The sequence below is a fragment of the Tetrahymena thermophila genome, assembly GCF_000189635.1.
Source record: "Tetrahymena thermophila SB210 genomic scaffold scf_8254638, whole genome shotgun sequence".
NCBI lineage: Eukaryota > Ciliophora > Oligohymenophorea > Hymenostomatida > Tetrahymenidae > Tetrahymena > Tetrahymena thermophila.
This window is the reverse complement of record NW_002476407.1, coordinates 259,041-278,571: the sequence shown is the minus strand read 5'-3', so window position 1 is coordinate 278,571 and position 19,531 is coordinate 259,041. Positions and strand designations below refer to the sequence as shown.

The 19,531-nt window shown below is 26.0% G+C and overlaps 3 protein-coding genes across 3 annotated transcripts; 1 reads left to right on the top strand and 2 right to left on the bottom strand. All coding sequences in view use genetic code 6, as the record gives it.

Moving 5' to 3' along the window:
- Nucleotides 1-5,875: 5,875 nt before the first annotated feature.
- TTHERM_000189049 (hypothetical protein) lies at nucleotides 5,876-6,850 on the bottom strand (the record flags this gene model as incomplete). Its single annotated transcript, XM_012797757.1, has 2 exons — nucleotides 5,876-5,909; nucleotides 5,985-6,850. The coding sequence occupies 2 exons, from the start codon at nucleotides 6,848-6,850 to the stop codon at nucleotides 5,876-5,878; spliced, it is 900 nt and encodes a 299-aa protein (XP_012653211.1).
- A 1,518-nt stretch (nucleotides 6,851-8,368) lies between these two features.
- TTHERM_000189048 (hypothetical protein) lies at nucleotides 8,369-8,905 on the bottom strand (the record flags this gene model as incomplete). The annotated part of the gene is made up of 1 exon (XM_012797756.1): nucleotides 8,369-8,905. One exon carries the CDS (start codon nucleotides 8,903-8,905, stop codon nucleotides 8,369-8,371), a length of 537 nt encoding a protein of 178 aa, XP_012653210.1.
- Nucleotides 8,906-10,301: 1,396 nt separating this feature from the next.
- TTHERM_00189030 (latrophilin/CL-like GPS domain protein) lies at nucleotides 10,302-18,808 on the top strand (the record flags this gene model as incomplete). Its single annotated transcript, XM_001016579.2, has 10 exons — nucleotides 10,302-11,073; nucleotides 11,139-11,360; nucleotides 11,573-12,865; nucleotides 12,921-13,894; nucleotides 13,956-14,367; nucleotides 14,420-14,755; nucleotides 14,825-16,089; nucleotides 16,146-16,359; nucleotides 16,516-16,989; nucleotides 17,037-18,808. 10 exons carry the CDS (start codon nucleotides 10,302-10,304, stop codon nucleotides 18,806-18,808), a joined length of 7,734 nt encoding a protein of 2,577 aa, XP_001016579.2.
- Between the last annotated feature and the right edge of the window lie 723 nt (nucleotides 18,809-19,531).

Here is a 19,531-nt window from a genome sequence, read left to right as displayed (position 1 = left end):
TTTTTTGATGTTCATGAAATTTAAGCAGCATATTTAAAAATTAAAAATAATTTAAATAAAAAAAAATAGGTTAAATAATTAATCATTTCCAAAAATATTTTTTTGTGATTGAAACATTATTAGTAAATATTTTCTTATTGTGAAATAATTTTCAAATATAAATCCAAAAGGCAAATAAATTTATGATTTTAAACATAAAAAGTATATTTTCAATTTGTTAAAAGCATAAATAGAGAAGAAATAAATGTAAATATTATAATAATTGATCAATTAAAAAAATATTTTACAAAAATGTTTACTTAAATCTAAAACTTAAATACCCTCAACAACAACAAAAAAAATAAATGTTTAAATTAAATAAATATTTTAATTAAAAATTAACTAACAGAACAAGAAATAAATACTTCTACCAAAAAAATAAACGAAATAAATGATTTAAATTTAGAAAATAAATGAAATGAATAAATATAATGTCTTTTAAAATTAATAAACATTTTTTTAAGGTCCTTATTTAAATAAAATCACAAATCTTAATTAAGCTTATTAAAATGATAAACCAAAAACATTTAATCAAAACTTAAATGATAAAATCAGTGTTCAAATTGAACTACATAATTTTATAGGAAAAGGTATATTTTTTAAATAGAAATCAAACAAATTTTCTTAGATTTTAGAAACTTAAAACTTTATAATTGATAATAAATTTAAAGCTAATTAAGTAATTAAATTCAATTTGTTTACCCTTCAAAGACTCTCGCCATTTTTCCTAAAGATGTTACTATTCTAAACAATTAGATAAATAAAATCCATTTAACTTATTTTGTTCTATTTATTTGTATTTTTAGAACAAAGTTTATCCTAGTAATCACTTTAATAGATATATCCTATTAAACCACATTTTACTTAGATATAATGTCCTTAACCAAGTTAAATTCCTACAAGTATTAGTAAAAGATAGCTTGGAGGCTAATATTATATAAATAACCAAGTATAAAGTATTTCTCTGGGTTTTTGGTTAAATTATTAAATACCTGTTGGAGCTAACTCATTTAATACAAATTATACTTTATTTTATATGTCATCAGATACAACTGATTCTACTAGTAATTAATACTCATTATTTATTTTTAAGATAATCCTATATTTATTTTTTTTCTTAAATCTATTTTAATGAAGGCCCAGAGATTAACCTCAGGTTGCTAACTGTGTTTTTTAGCGAAACATAGTAGAACTCAGGAGTTTAAACTAAAATAATCCTGAGTAGTTTTTAGAATTATTTAGTATTAATCATTCCTCAAAGCTTGTAGAACTAATGGATATATTTTGCTTGCACATTAAACTAATAATAAAATATGCTAGAATTAGGGCTAATTTATACTAATTCAAGCAATTCTTAAACGATTTCTAATACATATTAATCCTTAAATCCTACAATAAACTTAAGTACCATGCCAAATGTAGGATTATTTCCTTTATGGACTCCTATTTCATCTCTTCTATGTGGATAAGTATACAACTTTTTCTTTTTTACTCAGTCTTCTTTTTACTAGAATGTTAACCAGCTTATACAGCTATCTTAAATAAGTGAAAGCTAATTAGTAGGAAACTATCTCTTGATGTAAAGTAGCTAGTTATAATCATAAATCAATCAGTAAAATTTATCTAAAAAATTAGATTATTAACATATTATTTTTTAAAACAAAAGAAATATTGTTGCTAATTAAATTTTAATGGTTTCAGGCTATAGTTAAGAAGTAGAATTATAAAATGATGTTTAGTTTTAACAAATTTAAAATTTAAACAGCAATTTTTACTACCCAATTCTTTCCGATCAAAGATTTTTCTCTATAAGAAATCTAGACATTGAAAATTCTATGACACTCATATTTGATTACTATACTTAGTAATAAGTAAATGATATTATTTTCGCTTCTTAATCACTTACAAGCTCTAACTTAAAAATGTTTGCTGTTTCACAGCTTTAAAATGCCACAGGGTTATACTTGAATGTAACTATAGAAGGAAACGACATAATTTTTTCTACTCAATTAGTTCAATAAACGGTTATTAATATAGGATTAAATATAAGATGTCTTCCACCTTTTACTCAAACAATTATAAATTTGAGCATTAATTAAACTAACTATGAACAGAAAAGTATTTAAGGTGTGTGTTTTAACATGAAAAAAACTAATTAAAAAATTTATTTAGGTTATATTGAAGCAATAAGCTAAAATCCAAATTAATTTAAATCTGTTACTAATTTAATAATTGTAAAAGGCATGAACGTGAGTGGTATTTATTCATAGAGTGAATTGCTATAAAATTACAGATAAATAGAAAATTGCTTATATATACTTTAGCCTGCTTAAAATAACTAAAATAAATGCCTAAAATGTGGAGGTTAATATCTCCTTTATAATAATGAGTGTATTAAAAGCTAAGATTGTTAAATTTTAGACTAAATTACTAAACAGCCACAATAAAGTTCTATAATTGGAAATACCTGCTTTTTGGATTGTTAAAATGGTTAAATAATTAAACCAAATACTCTATGTGACTATGGTAAAATAATTTGTATTCAAAAACTTTCTGATTAAATTTTATTTTAAAACTAGATTTTCTGGCTCCAAGTGATTTGAATTATGGGACTCTTAATTTAACATCATAAAACACTTCCTAGATAGTTTAAAATTTGAATTATTCAAATAATCCCTAAATTTTCTTAGGAATTAGTGGTATAGAGCATGATAATTCTACATAAGGATATAATTTTACTTTATCAGTTAATAATGTTTAGCCAACTTAATTTTAGATAAACTTAACTGAATTAACAAAGAAAACATACTCTTCATTCTTAGTTTCTTACTTTACAGTTCCTTAAAATTCAAGTAGAGTAGAAATAGGTTCTTATGTTTTAAATAGTAGCTATATCATTTCTCAACCAGATAAAACAATACAAGTTTATTAGTTTCCTTTCATAAATTAAAAATTTTACATCCCAAATGTAGTAGTGAGTGTGGCTAGCTACTTTGGTGTTACTAACTAAATTAAGTTAAATTATACTGTTTAAAACATAACTTATTCAAGTAAATAATTAAAAACCATAATTACAAATTTAATCAAATAATTAATAAAAAATATTTATTTTTTTTTAATTTATTTTATAAAAAGGTTTTTAACTTTAAGTACCTATTTACAATGACACAAATATTACGAAAATTTAATATTTAGCATTTAAAGGATAATTGTTTGAGTAAAAATTTAACTTCTCATAAAATAATATTAATGGGTGGGGATCTCAGCCATAGAATAGCACGTTTAGATATTTAAATACACTCAATCAAACATTCGTTCAGCGAGTAGATCCCAATATTAAAATTTTTTCGATGATTAGTGGCATGGTAAAAACTAATGATACATATTAAGGATTGAGTGTCCTTAATGTTAATAATACAATTAATTACGGTAAATTGGTTGTTGACTATGTTCAAGCAAATAAATCAGCTCTTTCTCTATTTAAATCTTCATCCATCTTTATATATAATACTTGTAAAATAACTGCTTGCTTGTATAGTGACTTTGACAACAATAATATGATAGGGTATGATTAATCTCTTTTATAGAACCAGAATCATCCATTGTAGAGTGGATCAGGGCTAAGACAATATATTAGCAGAGTCTAATTCAATTAATTTTTTCTTGGGATACCTTAAGTAAAATTAATTATATATATATTCTTTTAATTGATAAAATCTAATAATTTATTAGGTGTTTCTTTATTTTGAAGAGATAAATGTACCAGTAGCAAGTTAGAATACAGGGATATAGTTTGAATTTAGACCCTAAAATATAAGTTACGATGGATTTGATCTTGTTTATGAAGTTTATAATAACTTTTTGCTTTAAAGTATGAGAATAAAATACTTTGCTACATAAAATTAAAATATTCAGGTTGGCTCCGTGACTGTTAGTCAAAGTTAGCTTTAATAATGGTAATCACTCCAAAGCAACTCCTCTTCTTAATTTTATCCCATTTCATCTACATTTTCAAAATAATTTAGCTAAATTCCTTAAGTAATGACCTCCGTCTATAGCTACTCTGGTGATGTAACAGCTAATTTTAATTTTAACATCTAAATATTAAGTATAAATTTAACATCAGTTACATTTAATATTTAAATTTTTCCTGGAAATATAACTTAATTTAAATTTTAATATATTGCTGTTTAAAATTCTTCTTTAATTGAAATTCAAAATCTAAATCCTGCAAACTTTAATGTAAATTTCTATTTAAACTACTCTCGTAATCTAAATAAATTAATTTTATTAATAATAGAGCACCCCTATTGCTATTAGTTATGATCCCATTGTTATAGATAAAAGCTAGTCCTCTTAAAGTTTAACAAGTTAAAACTCTAATTCCAACAACACAAATAGCTAAAATAATACCTAAACAAGCTAAAATACTACATAATCTAGCTAAAATATTACTTAAACTAGCTAAAACATTACTCAAACAAATTTAAATAGCTAAAATACCACCTAGAATAGTACAAAAACATCTAGTTCAAACTCTTCAACTAACTCTACCTCATAGACCAAGACTAGAAGATTTATATAAACTAATTCAACTTAATAATAAAGTAATAGTACAAACTCATAAAATACAAACTCAAATTCAACTAAAACAAACAGCACATTAAACAATACTAGTACTAGTACAAATTCAACAGCAAATAATTCAAATAGTACTTAAAATTAAAATAACACAATAAATAATTAAAATATTACATAAACTAATATACTATAAGCGGAAACAATAATTTATAATAATTGGTTAACAAAATATTGGGATAGATGGAATATAACTTCTTTTTATAATGCTTCATCTATTTCTTATTACTCCACTAATGCCTAAATTCTTTTTCCCATTTATCAAATATAAGTTGGTACGCAGTCTTTAACAGATATAGATTTCTAAACAAAAGGAAGTGTTTAGCAGTAAAATGGATAGTTTTATTATAGTGCTTACTTAAATGTGGAAAGAGAATTTATTTAATCACTCGGTATTTCAATGATGGGATCATTGTTAGTTTGTCCAAGTTGGTGTAATAAATGTGATTAATATGGAGTTTGTTTATAATGTAAAGATTCCAGTCTTTAGCTACCAAATTGTACCTGCTAATAAGGATATATTTTAGATCCTGTCAATGGATGTATTTAGTGTTATAAAGGCTGTTGTAAATCCAATCCAAGTAATACACTTTGTGATAGCTGCACTGATTAAAGTTTATATTAATAATTAAATTGTGGTTGTTATACAAATCAATAGGTTCTTTATATTGCTTGGAAGAATAAAATATAGCTAAATATTACTTTGGTAAATGGAGGTGATATGGATAGTTTTAATTTGCTTGGATGTAGCACTTGCAGTATGGTTAAAACAAATAGGACTATAATTTTAACACAGAATAGTCTTTCCTTAAATAATTTTGCTATCTATTCAAATATTGGTAATTCTCTTGGTACCATAGAATACGAAGTTTCCATGTTAGCTCCGCCTTAATTTATTTGTTTTGGATCAATCAAATAAGAAAAAACATTCATGATTGGATTATAATCCCCTTAAAATTCCAAATATAATTTTGATCATCTGTAAAATTCTATGAGTTATTGCTCAGATAGAAGTACATTTTAATAAGATGGTTAAATTCTGCAATTTACTCCTCTATCATTGAACTGGTAAAATACTTACAGTCTTAAGTATTAAAATAATACATTCTTGTTAAGTGATAAAACCTAATAATTAAATTTCTTTTCAATATAATTTTAACTGAGCTATAATATAACAGTCATGGATGGATATGCACCATCATACAATATAAGATGTGATGGCTTCAAGCTAGCTGTATTTTTTAAAATAATTTTTTTATTTATTATTTATTTTTAATTACTTAAAAAAAAAGAAATTCGGGAGTTACTAGAATATAAAACCAGGATTAAACATAGAAGTCACAAAAAATTAAACTCTAAGCAGTTAACAAATTTATCCCTATAATTTCTTTAAAGATCCTAGGTTAACACATGATGCGCGTATAAATATGGTCGTATAAGCATGGTTTTATATTAATTCTATGCAAGATTAAGTGGTTTATTCTTTATTTGAAGTTTTTTCATAAGATTAAAGAACATAAATTGGAGTAAGTTGCACAAGTAATTCGATTTTGCTTAATTACTAAAATACAGGAGATTCTGTTTATAAAAAAAATAATTTCCCTATAATTACTGGTTTAGACAATCTCAGTAATTAATGGTTTTATTTAAGTCTAGACTGGCTAAATGGATATTTCTAGAGTAATTTTACTGTTAAATTAATTAAATAAAAAGGATTTTGGAGCTCTAATATAACTGTTTATTCAGAAAGTACAGCTTAATTTGATTTTTCTAGCTAATTCAATTTTACTGTCAACAATCCAGTTTATTTTGCAAGCTCTTAATGGAATGGTTAAACTATGGACTTCGGAGTTTTTAATTACTTAAACACTTCTCCAAGTCCATAAAACTCAATAAATCTGAATAGCTTGAATTTAAATGACACTGCATTATATTTTTCAAAAACATACTAAAAAATTGTCTTTTATTATGAATTTAAAATCTATATTTCTACCTCTTTTATTTATGACTACTCTAATAATAATAATAATTTTATGGATCCTTCATATTAGAATGCTTTAACTTAGCAAGGATTGCTTGTCTAAACTAATTAATCATTCACTATTCCAAATTCGTTCTATCTTGGGTAAATTAATGAAGAGTATGGATTTGTGATAGGTTTTACTATAACCATCAATAAAGTAAGTCCCTTCGAAGGTACTTTGCTTTAGGTAGGTTAACTAAATTTTAGATTAATATTATAAGATGGTTCATCAAACTCTTAATCATTTCAAAATTTTTAGTAATTTTACACTTTGCAAATTTGTTCTAATCTAGTCTAATGTGTAAATAGCTAAAAAATATAAATACCTATCAACTCTTCAAGTTCTTATGGAATTTCTATTCAAATTATGAAGGGTTATTTTGGAAATCAAAGAGTTCTCTCAATCAGTTTATATAGCTAAAATTTCAATGAGGAAAATATTATATTTAACTTACCTTAAGCTACAACTGGATTTAATTCTTTCAGTCAAACTTCTAGCTCAGCTAGCAATCTAAGCTATATCGTAATAGGCTCATTGAGCAATGAATTTAATAACCCATAAAACTATTTTATAATTGGTAGATTAGTACTTTAAAGTGGATCATATGTGAAACCTTATAATATTCTTATGTAGTCATAGACAGATGAAGTTGTCTTATAAAATGCGTCTAATAAATTAGGCATAACTCTACAGCCAAGCGATTAAGTAAATTCAATAATGCTAAATAGATTATTTTCTTAAAATTGTATTTTGTAACTGGGAAAATATAACTCAGATTAATTATGTATTAAATGTAATACTAATTTCTAGAATATTTTCGGAGTATGTGTTAGCAATGGTGAATGCAATACCTATTATTAATAGCTAATTTATTAGTAACCAATACAAAAAGGAGCTTACTATTTTGACTATAATGCCAAGCAGTGCCTTCCTTGTAATTTAAACTGCTAATCATGCTAATATTCACCTTCAAACTGCTTAACTTGCTCGAATGGATTTTAAAATCCTCCTCTATGTAATCAATGTTATTATAATAATGGTAATCCAACTTTTTACAATCCTGATTCCTAAAGCTGTGTTAATTAATGCCCTAGCAACTACTGTACTGATACAATCAATCTGATTTGCACTTTATGTGATGGAGTCATAAGAAACATGTTTTAAGATTTCTTTACTCCTTAACAATTTTAGGGATATAATTGGATAATAGCTAATTAAGTTAATTAAAACTCATCCCCTAAATTTATAAATTGTTTTTTATACTAGTATTAACTTTTATTTTTTGGAGGTGCAGGAACTCTAAATGGATCGAGCATTCTATCTACATCAATAAATTAAATCCCTTTACATTATAAAATCAGCTACTCTTTTATTTTGCTTATTTCTAAAGCTGGATTGATTGTAAACGCTTCTACAATTTAAAATTATTTGTAACTTATTTCAGATGGAAATTTGATAACAAACTACTAGCTATAAATAATACAGTAAAATTCTATGATATGCTCAAATTAACTCACTCAGTCATCTCTATATTTTATAAATGCTACTTTCGCTCATTAAAATACAGCTACTTAATTTAACATCAGCTTTAATTTCGCAAGTAATCCTTCCTAAAGCTCACTATTGAATTGGGGTATAAGGTCATTCAAAATAGATATACTTTAATGTCACTATTCATGCTTTACATGCAGTGGTCCAAACGTTTCAGATTGCTTATCTTGTACCAGTGATCTCATCTTTGTTAATGGTAGATGTCTCTGCCCTTTAAGCTCACAATACTTAGCTAAATAATTTAACTGCTGGTCTAATCCTTGCTATACATGCCAAGCATGTAATTCACCTTGCTAAATTTGTGACAACGATAATATTTGTTTATAATGTATCAATGGATATTTTTTGTATGAAGGGATATGCTATTAAGATTGTAATAAAGTTCCTTAAAATTTAAGATATTGGCCTTATCTTGTGAATGACATAACAAAAAGATTATGTCTTCCTACTAATCTCACTTAGTAAATCCAGCTATTTAGTAACAATACTCTATCTAATGAGTTTTAATATTCTAAATTTTGGGTTTAATCTCCTATATAAACACCAAGTTAATATCTCCTACAGTGTGGGACAAACAATTTTGTAGGTTAGTTCAGCAATACTAATTTTTCGAGATCATTTAACTTAATTTAACCTTTTTATTAGCTAAACATTTAATTTTAAATTTTGATTTTAAATCCATGGCTGAGTAATTCTTAATTTAATGTACAAATTAACAATAAAACATTAGTTTCTTAAGGTTATTCAAATTTGCAACAAAAAATTTAATTAAATTAGTGTCTCAATTATTCATCTCCTAGTGTATCTTAGATTCAAATAGCAAACTATACCTATAACTAGTCTCAATTCTAGCTCTCTTTATTTACATAAAATTTTAATTCTGTCAATTGGGCATTTAGAAATCTGACTATTATTGCAAGTAAATAAATAATTTTATTTTTATATTCTAAATAATTATTTTTATTTTTTAGATCTATGTCCTATTTATTGCTCTCAGTGTAATTCTCAATATCAGTGTACTCAATGCGTTAATGGAGGTATCCCATAATATTAATGCTAATGTAATTCAGGTTATGTATATTCTCTCTTACCAAAATGTTCTGTTTAACCTTGCGGTTTCTGTCAGCCTTGTGATTCATCATGCCTATCGTGCTCTGGTCCAGGTCCGTTTAATTGTATTAAATGTAAGTTAGGGTATAAATAATTAGGTTAAAGATGTGTTTTGAATTGTCCAGATAACTACTATTTTGATACCAGCTAAAATAAGTGTCTTCTTTGTGACAGCAGTTGTTACAATTGCATTGGACCAAAATCTGATAATTGCATTTCCTGTTATGCACCTTAAGTTTTATAAGATAACGAATGTGTTAACAGCTGCACAAAATAAAGTTATTATCTTGATAGCTTTTCTTAAGCTTGTTTGAGCTAATCTAATCCAATTTCGTTTATATTTTTGAACAATACTTCTACATTTTCTAATGACATAAAAAATTTATATTCAGCTTCTAATCCTTCTTAAGCTTAACTTTATAGCTCATGCGGATCTAATTTATTTGCTGGTCCATTTAACTCATAAGTTATACTATAAATACCTTAAATTTTCACCCACTCATAACTCATTTTACAAATAGATATTTTAGTCTTATAAAGTACAATATTAAGTTTTAGTAGCAATTTTTCATTCTTGAATACAATTTTTTAACAGCAAATAAATTTAGCTTAAAAATAAACTTGTTCTTCTTCTGCAAGTGCCTAAGCTTAAACTGTAACTGCTTATATTAGTAGTTTCTCAGCTTATTTTAGCCAAAATCTACAAATTACAATTAGTTCTTAGAACTCAGTATTTTATATTAAAAATATGAATCTCACATAATTAATTTGCCACAAATCATGCTAATCATGTAAAGGACCTTTATCAACTGATTGTTTAAGCTGCGCTGATGGAGCTATTTTACAATCTAATAATAGCTGTTCTTGTATTGATAAGTCTTAAACATTAATGTTTATTCAAGGATCATTTTCTTCACCATTCACTTCTTACTGTTCACAATGTTAATATCCTTGCACTACATGCTTTTAAGCCAATAATGTAAAATTTAGTTTACGTTTTTTGTATATTCATTTTTTTTTTACATTAAGTTTTCATGCAGAAGTTGCTAATAAGGTTTCTATCTAAAAGATTACTCCTGCGTAACATCTTGTCCTCCCTTAAAATACCAGTAATTATCTAAATTAGGAATTTGTAAACCTTGCCCATTCCCATGTGATGAATGTACTCTAGACGGTTAATCCTGTTTAACATGCTAAGCAGGATATGTATTAACAATGGCTAGATAATGCTAATTGTCATGCTGGGAGTAATAATATGTTGATTAAAATAATGTTTGTTAATCTTGTGATACTAGCTGTTTATCTTGCAGCGGCCCTAAAAATACAGACTGTACATAGTGCAATCTTGGATACTTTAAAGAAGCATAATCTGGTGCTTGCTTACCTTGTAATCCATTATGTCTATAATGCACTGATCAAACCAATTTATCCTGCAGTCTGTGCTAGTATGGTGTGATATTTTATAATAATTCTATTTGCACTTTGGATTGCTCTGAGATACCAGGTACTTATGCTTATGATGATAGTTGTTTACCATGCAATAGCTAATGCAAAAGTTGTGATGGACCAGATTTTTCTGATTGCTTAGTTTGCTAAGATGGTTTTACTTTACTTAATAATCTTTGTGTACCATGTGACAGTAAATGTCTCAGATGCTTTGGTACTACATCTGAGTAATGCTATTCTTGCACAGATGGATATGTTTTATAAGGTATATTATTTTTTTCTTAAAATTAAACTAACATTTTATCAATATAAAATTATGTTAAAATATAGAAAAATCTTGTGTCTTATCATGTAATCCTGGATATTACTTGTAGAATAAAATTTGTAAATAATGTAATTAAGCATGCAGTTTATGTTTTGGCCCTTAAAATAATTAATGTACAGCATGTAGCTAAGGTTTTTATTTTAAAAATAATTTATGTCTCCCTTGCCATCCTTTCTGCTAAAATTGCTTTGGTCCAAATCAAGATAACTGTTTATTTTGCAATCCTGGTAATAAATTCAATTATAAATTTATAATAATAAATTTGGTTATTTACAAAAATATTTCAAAAGAAATCAAGTAAAAAATAGAATTAATAAAATATTTTAAAATTTTATATTTTCTATTAAATTTTTTTAAAAAAAATAAAAGTTTATTTAAAAATAAAAATAAATGATATTATTTTCTTTTATTAAAAAAATTTGTTTATCAATTATTAAAGGAAGTTTTTTAATGAGGACTTAATGCTATAGTAATTAGTAAGGAGGCTGTCCTAAAGGATATTATGGAAATATGTAAACAGGGCTATGCTCCTTATGTGACCCTTCATGCTTGGCATGCTAAGGATCCTCCCCAAATGTATGTTTGTCTTGCCCGTAGGGAAGTTATATGACTTAGCTATTTTATGATATCTCCGGAAATACTTTACCTTCAAGCTGTTCTCCTTGTCCTTCAGTTTGTTAGATTTGTACCTCAGCAACATTATGTATTTAATGCCAACCAAATTATTTTCTTTATATGAATACTTGCCTCTCAACTTGTCCAAATGGATTTTATGGAAGTAATGTTACTGGAATGTGCACGCCTTGCGGCAATAATTGCACAACGTGCTCAGGTTTTAATAGTCTTGGTAATTTTATTTGTAACTCGTGTACTACTAGCTATTATTTAGATTCAAACTTTTAATGTTAGTAATGTAGTGCTGGATGTGTATTATGTAAATCTCAAACTGTATGTATTAAATGTCTCTAAGGGTACTACAATTATCAGGGATTTTGTCTTACTTAATGCCCAGTTGGATATTATGCTTCAGATTCAACATAATCTTGTGTTTAATGTGTTAAACCATGCTCACTCTGTACTTCATCTACTATGTGCTAAGCTTGTCAAATAGGATATTACTTACAGTCAAATTATAATTCGTCAAAAGTATTAGTTTCTTCATCTTGCATGATGTGTAATAATGTTTGCAATGATTGTAGTGCAGGAACTGCATCTGACTGTATGAGTTGTAAGTCACCACTTTCATTGCAGGGTAATTAATGTTAATAACAGTGTAACATAGGATATTACAGTAATTAAGGCATATGCCTTTTATGCAGTCAAAATTGTCTTTAATGTACATCTGCTTCTTACTGTACTGTCTGTGCATAAGGATATATTTCTATTCAAGGAGTATGCCAGCTGTGTAACTTTAAATGTTCGAGTTGCTTTGGTTTAAATGAAACGTAGTGCTATTCATGCGTATCTCCATATTACTTGTATTAGTCTACTTGCTAATTAACTTGCCCTGATCAATTCTTTAAGCAAACCTTAACAGATAGCTAAAATGTATAGCATAATATATGTTAAAAATGTAGCAGTTCTTGTTTTAACTGTTTTGGGATAGGTGATAATTAATGTACATCATGCCTAACTGGATATTATGTGACTTCATCTAAAACTTGCTCTTAATGTTCTTAACTTTGCAACACTTGCTCTCAAGATAGTACATTATGCACATCATGTCCTCTAGGTAAAATTTTAACAATAAATTATTAATTTATCTTAAAAACTCTTTTAAAATTTAGGGTAATTTTTGTATAACTAAACATGTGTTTAAACATGCCCACCTGGTTTTTATGGCAGTGATTAAGATAATAAATGTCATTAATGCAATTCTCCCTGTAGTACATGTACTGGTCCAGGAGTAAATTAATGCTCAAGTTGTTTACAGTCCTACTTTTACAGCTAAGGGTAATGTCTTCCTTGTCACCCTAATTGCAAAACCTGTTACGGATTCTTATAGAATCAATGCTACACTTGCTAATTGGGTATGCAATAGTAAAGTAACACATGTACTTCTTGTGGAGATGGAAACTATTATGACAGCTTGCTAAATTCTTGTTAATAATGTAATCCAGTATGTTTAACTTGCTATGGAGCTAGTTCATCGAACTGTTTAAGCTGCCAATCAGGTAAATATTTATACCAATCTACTTGTAACATTTGTCCTTCAAGCTGCTCAAGCTGTTCAAGCTAAAACATGTGTACCAGTTGTGCAAACAACTTTTATTTACTAGCATTAAGTTCATCAAATCAGATATGCGTTTAGAGTTGTCCTTAAGGAATGGTTGAAAATTTAAATTAGCAATGCTAATGCTCTAATAATTGCAATTTATGCACAATAGACCCTGACTCGTTATTAGTAACATGCACGAAATGCTCAGCATAAAATTTTGTGATAGATTTGTTTACTTAAGGTAATTAATTTGCTTGCATAGATGGCACTACTTGTTAAGGTTTTTTAGACATTTAATCAAATTCTTGTGTTTAATCTTGTTCCTCAACAACTCCATTTGTTGATTTCGTTGCAAAGTAATGCATTCAAAACTCATGCCCATAAAATACGGTAATATTATATATTTCAGGTTAAGGCTAGTGTCTTAGCGCATGTCCTAAAGGTTACTACGCAAACAATTAATAAATATGTTCTCCCTGTCATCCATTATGCTCAAAGTGCACAGGCCCTTAGCCTAATTAATGCTAAGAATGTGTCTAAAAAGTAAATATTTATTTCATTTGATAAATCAACAAAAAGTTTTTATTTTTCTTTTTTATCTTAGATATTTTATCATCCAGTAATTTCAACCTGCTCTGATAGCTGCTTAATAGGATATAATTTAGATTCTGTATCAGGCTATTGTGTAGTATGCTATAATTTTTGCAAAGCTTGCATATCAAATCTAGTATTATTCAATGGATTATGTCTTGAAGAATGCCCAGTAGGTTACACTCAAACAGCATCAATGACATGCGTTGAAAGCAGCAATGAGGTAGTTAAAATCCTTAATAGTTTTAATTCTGCTATAGGAATTACCAAAGACGTTGTGTTACAAGCAAGTTTATTTGTTTTAGGACCTATTAAATCTATAGAATGGGTGTTAAAAAAATGTACTGATGCATAATTCTAAGCTAGCTTTGACATACTTACCATAAATACGCTAACATTAACTATTCCCTTCCTTGCATTGAAATGTAATTTTTTTCTAATCCTTTTTTTTATAAAATTATTTATTATTAAAACTAGCTAGTTAATCTTATACTTTCAGGATTGAAGTAATCTTAGCTTCAAATGAAATACTCAATGATGAAGTTAGCTTTATGACTGCAGGTGAAATTATAGCTGGTAGCTTTATTGTCAACCCAACTTCTGGAACAGCTGGATCAGATATTTTCTAAATTAGTATCTAGAACTACAAATTTCCATAGCCTTTGCTTTTTGATATAAGTTACTTTGTGCTGTAAGTGTAATTCTCAAACACTATAGCAGATGATGGCTCAATTTAGAAATAAACAAATCCTAGCTTTGTTAAAGTAGGATTAGTATAAATTTATGAATCGATTCCTTTCAATTAAACATAAGGTAGATTATTTATTAATTTATTAGTTAAGATTTTACTTTAAACAAATATTTTTTTATTAAAATAAATAGCAAGTCTTTTAACGTATTAGTTTCCCATTTATTATGAATCTGATTAAAATATAGCTTGTGAAATTAAGATATATAGTGCAGATGGAAGTTCTGAGAGATACGATTATTCGATTATAACTTTGAAGAAGACAGTAAAAGTTGATCAAAGTATTTTCAAATTTAATTCTTAAAATGTGTTTGATTCAATAAGTTTTTTGAATTACATTTTAAATATCAGAGAGTCATTTGTAATAGATTCTAAAAAATTGAAAGCACTATAATAAAATAATAACATTAACATGCAAATAGCTTTATCAAATAAGAAAACTTATAATTAAAATGCATAATGTGACCCAGATATTGATTGCTTTGGTTAAGGCTCATGTGTGATGTCATTAAATTTATATTCTTGCTAATGTCTTGAAGGTTACTTAGGTGTAAATTGTTAATGGTAGCAGAGTGATTATATCTTTTTATAAGCCAATATACCATAATATATTTAATATATACTATCTTAAAATACAACTAAATATTCTAGTATAATAGTAGCATAAGCAATAGGAAATGTTTTTTATTATTCAGATTTTAATGATGAAGCTATCTAATTAGCAAATGTATTTATTAGTATTCTCACTTCTAGCCTGAATAATGTTTTAGATTAGATACAGATTTAAATATATTAGACAATTTGTTAAAATTTAATAACTATTTTGTAAAACACCCAAGCTTAACAGGCTTCATCCTAAATTTAACAGCTACAAGTCCTAAATTAAAATATTTAATCTGCAACATTTTAAAATATAAATATGGGAGAATCTCTTACATAACAGAGTGATACTAGTGATTCAGCAGCAATACCATTAAGCCTTTAGATGATAAATACATCAAACACCAATGTAAATGGATCAACTCCTTAAGGCAGAAGACAGCTTAGAAGATTATAAAAATTGTAAAAAATAAGATTATTACAATCCTCTTCTGATTCAAACTCAGCCATACCAGTAGTTTTTAGAAGTCTAACAGTTTAAATACCTCCACAAGTAATTGATACTTCAAAGAAAGTTATAGTTTCTGGATCTAGCTTTAAGGTAGACCCCAGAGCTAACCCATTTGCTGTCACAACTACTCTTTCTCTCTCTTTAGGAGGCAATGGTGGTGCTTAAAGCGTATCAGACGCTCCAAAACCTATTGTAATGACAATTCCAAAAAAAGTTCCATCTCCTCCTGGCTTGAATACAGATGCTATTTAGTGTACCTACTATGATGAAGAAACCAACTCATATAAAGTATTACTTTTCTAATTTCTATTTAGTGTAATTTTATTTTTCATTTTTTAAAATAGTCTGATGGCTGCACTTTAGTTAAAGAAACAATAACTTCAATTATTTGTTCATGCACCCATTTAACGGATTTTAGTGCTGCTCTTTAGCCTTAGTCCATAAAAAGCGTAATTAATTTAAGTGATATGAAAGAAGCTTAAAAAGTTGGAAATTCTTTACTTTCTGCTTCAAATCCTGCTGTCATAACTATTTCGAATTTACCTACTCCAAAAATAGGTAAATCTTTATTTAATTGTCTTTTATCTAACTCTAAATATTTAATATTTCAAATATGCTTTTTTCATAAAAATATTTTTAGAAATAAACCAATATTTTGCTGTGGATTTTAGCTTTTTTCTATATTTTAAAACATTTAATTATTTGATAAATTAGGATAAAGAAATGTTAATTTAGTAAACGCCGTTAATATTTAATTAAGCGGAGGTGTTTTAAATGTATTGGCTAAACAAACTTTTATTGTTACTTAGGATGGAGAAAACTACTCAACTTATAGCATGTGGGATTACATTCAATAGGATTCTGTTTAAAATTTGATTTCTAGTTTATCAAACAATGATGAGGATACAGTGTCTTAATCATCAAATAGATAACTAGGCTAAATAATAATAATTGGAGTATTAGTGGTAGGAGTTTTTTTTAAGACAGGAATCAGAGCAAGTTTTAAATTTAAATTTTTAGATGATGATGAAGCTCCTGCAGAAATGATTTTAAATAATATTCATAAAAATGTTAAAAATGGCAATTAATAAGATGAACAAAATAATGATTAAGAGAAAGATATTTAATTTTATAAAGAAAAAGATAAAGAATATGATTTCTCAATCACTCAGTCTCATAATAATATTAGTAAATTTATTGAATATCATATTATATTAACTCTATTTTTTAATTAGAATCAAAAAGTAATCCGAATACACCTAAAGATTTAGTTAAAATTTCAATATAAGATGAAGTTGCTGAAACACTTTCTAATTTCTCGCCAGCACATGGTTAAGGTAGAGTGAAATTAACTAGAAAAGCTATTGATGAAGTAACAAAAAAGGCATTGCAACTTAAAAAAAAATACGAATAAGAATAAAAACTTCTTAAAATTATTGAGAAAAATCAAGAAGCAAATAGTCAAGAAAATTAGAGTAATATTCTAGATTTACAATCTTAAATTAAATAAGAATAAGAAAAAATGTTTGAAAGTTAAAATCTTTCACCAAAAAAATTGCAAAAAAGTCCATTTACTCCTTTTAAAAAGTCTTAGTTTGTTAAATAAACAATTGACCAGAGCCCAAATAATTAAAATAATTCTAATACTTCTAGAAATAAAAGCAATTCTCAAAACAAATTTTCTAAATTCTCTGAAAAAATAGCAGAAATTTAAGATCAATAATCACCATAAAGAAATGAAAAAAAATATAAGATAGATAGCTAACCGAGAATGGTTTTCTAAAAAGTTAACTTAGTTATATAGGAATAAGACTTGTAAAGTATTGATTCTACTAATTAACAATAATAAAAGAAAAAGAAAGGAAAAAAATCTAAATCGAAGGCAAAAAATATTAAAAAGAATGAAAAAATAGAAAAAGATGATAAAAATGAGGAGATAATGTTGACTACAGAAGCAAATGATGATTAAGGTCTTATAAAAGATAAATTTGTTAAATAGCAAGCTTCTCCAAATTCAGCAAATGTTGTTAAAAAGTCAAAATTTTGCAACTAAAGCACACTTTTCAATTAAAAATCTAAAAGTCCTCATTTAGTTAAATCAATAAATCTCAAAAGTTAATAAAACAGCCCAAGATCTAAGCATAATATAAAAAATTCTCCATAATCAACAAATAAAATAGAGAATAAAATATCTAATTTTTCAAACTAATTAAAAATTTAAGGATTGAGAGAAAGCAACTTACAAATGAACTTAAGTCAATAATAGCAGTAAGAGATAAAAGAAAAGAATGAATTGATAGAAAATGAATTAGCTATCCTAAAAATGAGAGAAAATGTATAAAAATAAAAACAAAAAATTTCTTCTAACAATATAAATCCTATTTATTCTATTTTCCATGCCAAAGACACACTATTTTAGACCAAAATGTCTAGGATAATTTATGTTTATATAACATTTTATGGATATCTAGCTTTCGATTTTTATATATATAAATGGTGCTCTGAGCATACTCCAAATCAACCATTTATAAATTATCTTTTCTACTTTAATCCAGCAAGAATACTGCTAATAATTATGCTATCAAATATTGTCAGTCATACTTTCTTTGGATTTTTGAATTAAATATTTAGCTCCTTTATAAGATAACAAGACTATGAATTGATAAACACTAAAATCCTAAACAGACTTCGCGCATAACATTTAACATGCTATATATTTATCTTTTTATGCTTATTTGCCATCTACTCTAGCACAGTGAATTCTTTTGCATAGACTTAGTATTTTACTGTTAATTAAATATAGGATATTATAATTGAAGTTGTAGGTGCTTTCCTCATTGATATATTTATTTTTGATCTATTTTTAGTAATTTTTCATTCAGGATTTGTTAGCACTCTACCAGAAGAAATACCTTTCAAAAGAAATTTTGAAATATTCTAATCTCAAAGAGGATTTTTTTATACTCAAAATACAGAGCATCCAAAAGTAATGGATATCATAATTTGATTTGGTTTAAATAAGTATAAGTAATAATTATATATATAACTTTGAGTTTACATATATTTTATTTTAATAAAATAATTGTAATAAAATAATTTTTTATTTAAATATATGCTTTTTACATTTTAAACATTAGAAAAAGTTTTGTCATTTAAAAACACGTTTTAAATAAAAATTCAGGTCAAATTTATCATTGTTAATATATATAGCAATTTGATATTATCCAGATTTTTCATACCATATGTTTTATTGTATGTATTTATAATACTTTTTTTAGAGTTTTTGAGTATAATTTAAATGGAAAATTTTTTTTAAAAACTAAAAATGTATATGATTTTATTAAAGATTTATAGATAGACTTCTCAAATATTTCTAATAATCTTATTATAAATAAATTAGCAAAATTATTATTTTTAATTACTTAATTTTAGTTTGTCATTAATTTTATCAAGTTTTGAGGGAGTAAAATTTTAAAATTAAACAAATTTAGTTAGAATATATAGTATTAATTTTTAATTATTTAAGGAATATTTAAAGAGTAAAATTTTATCCAATTAATTTAATAATTATTTTTTTTCTAAATTTTTAATATATTTAAATTTCATATGATATAATTGAAAAATATTTTAGTTTTGTATAATAATAATTAAATAAAGAATTTTATTTAAAAAATTATATTTGATTTAAGAAGCAAATATATCTTTTTATAATAATTAAAAGAATATTTGT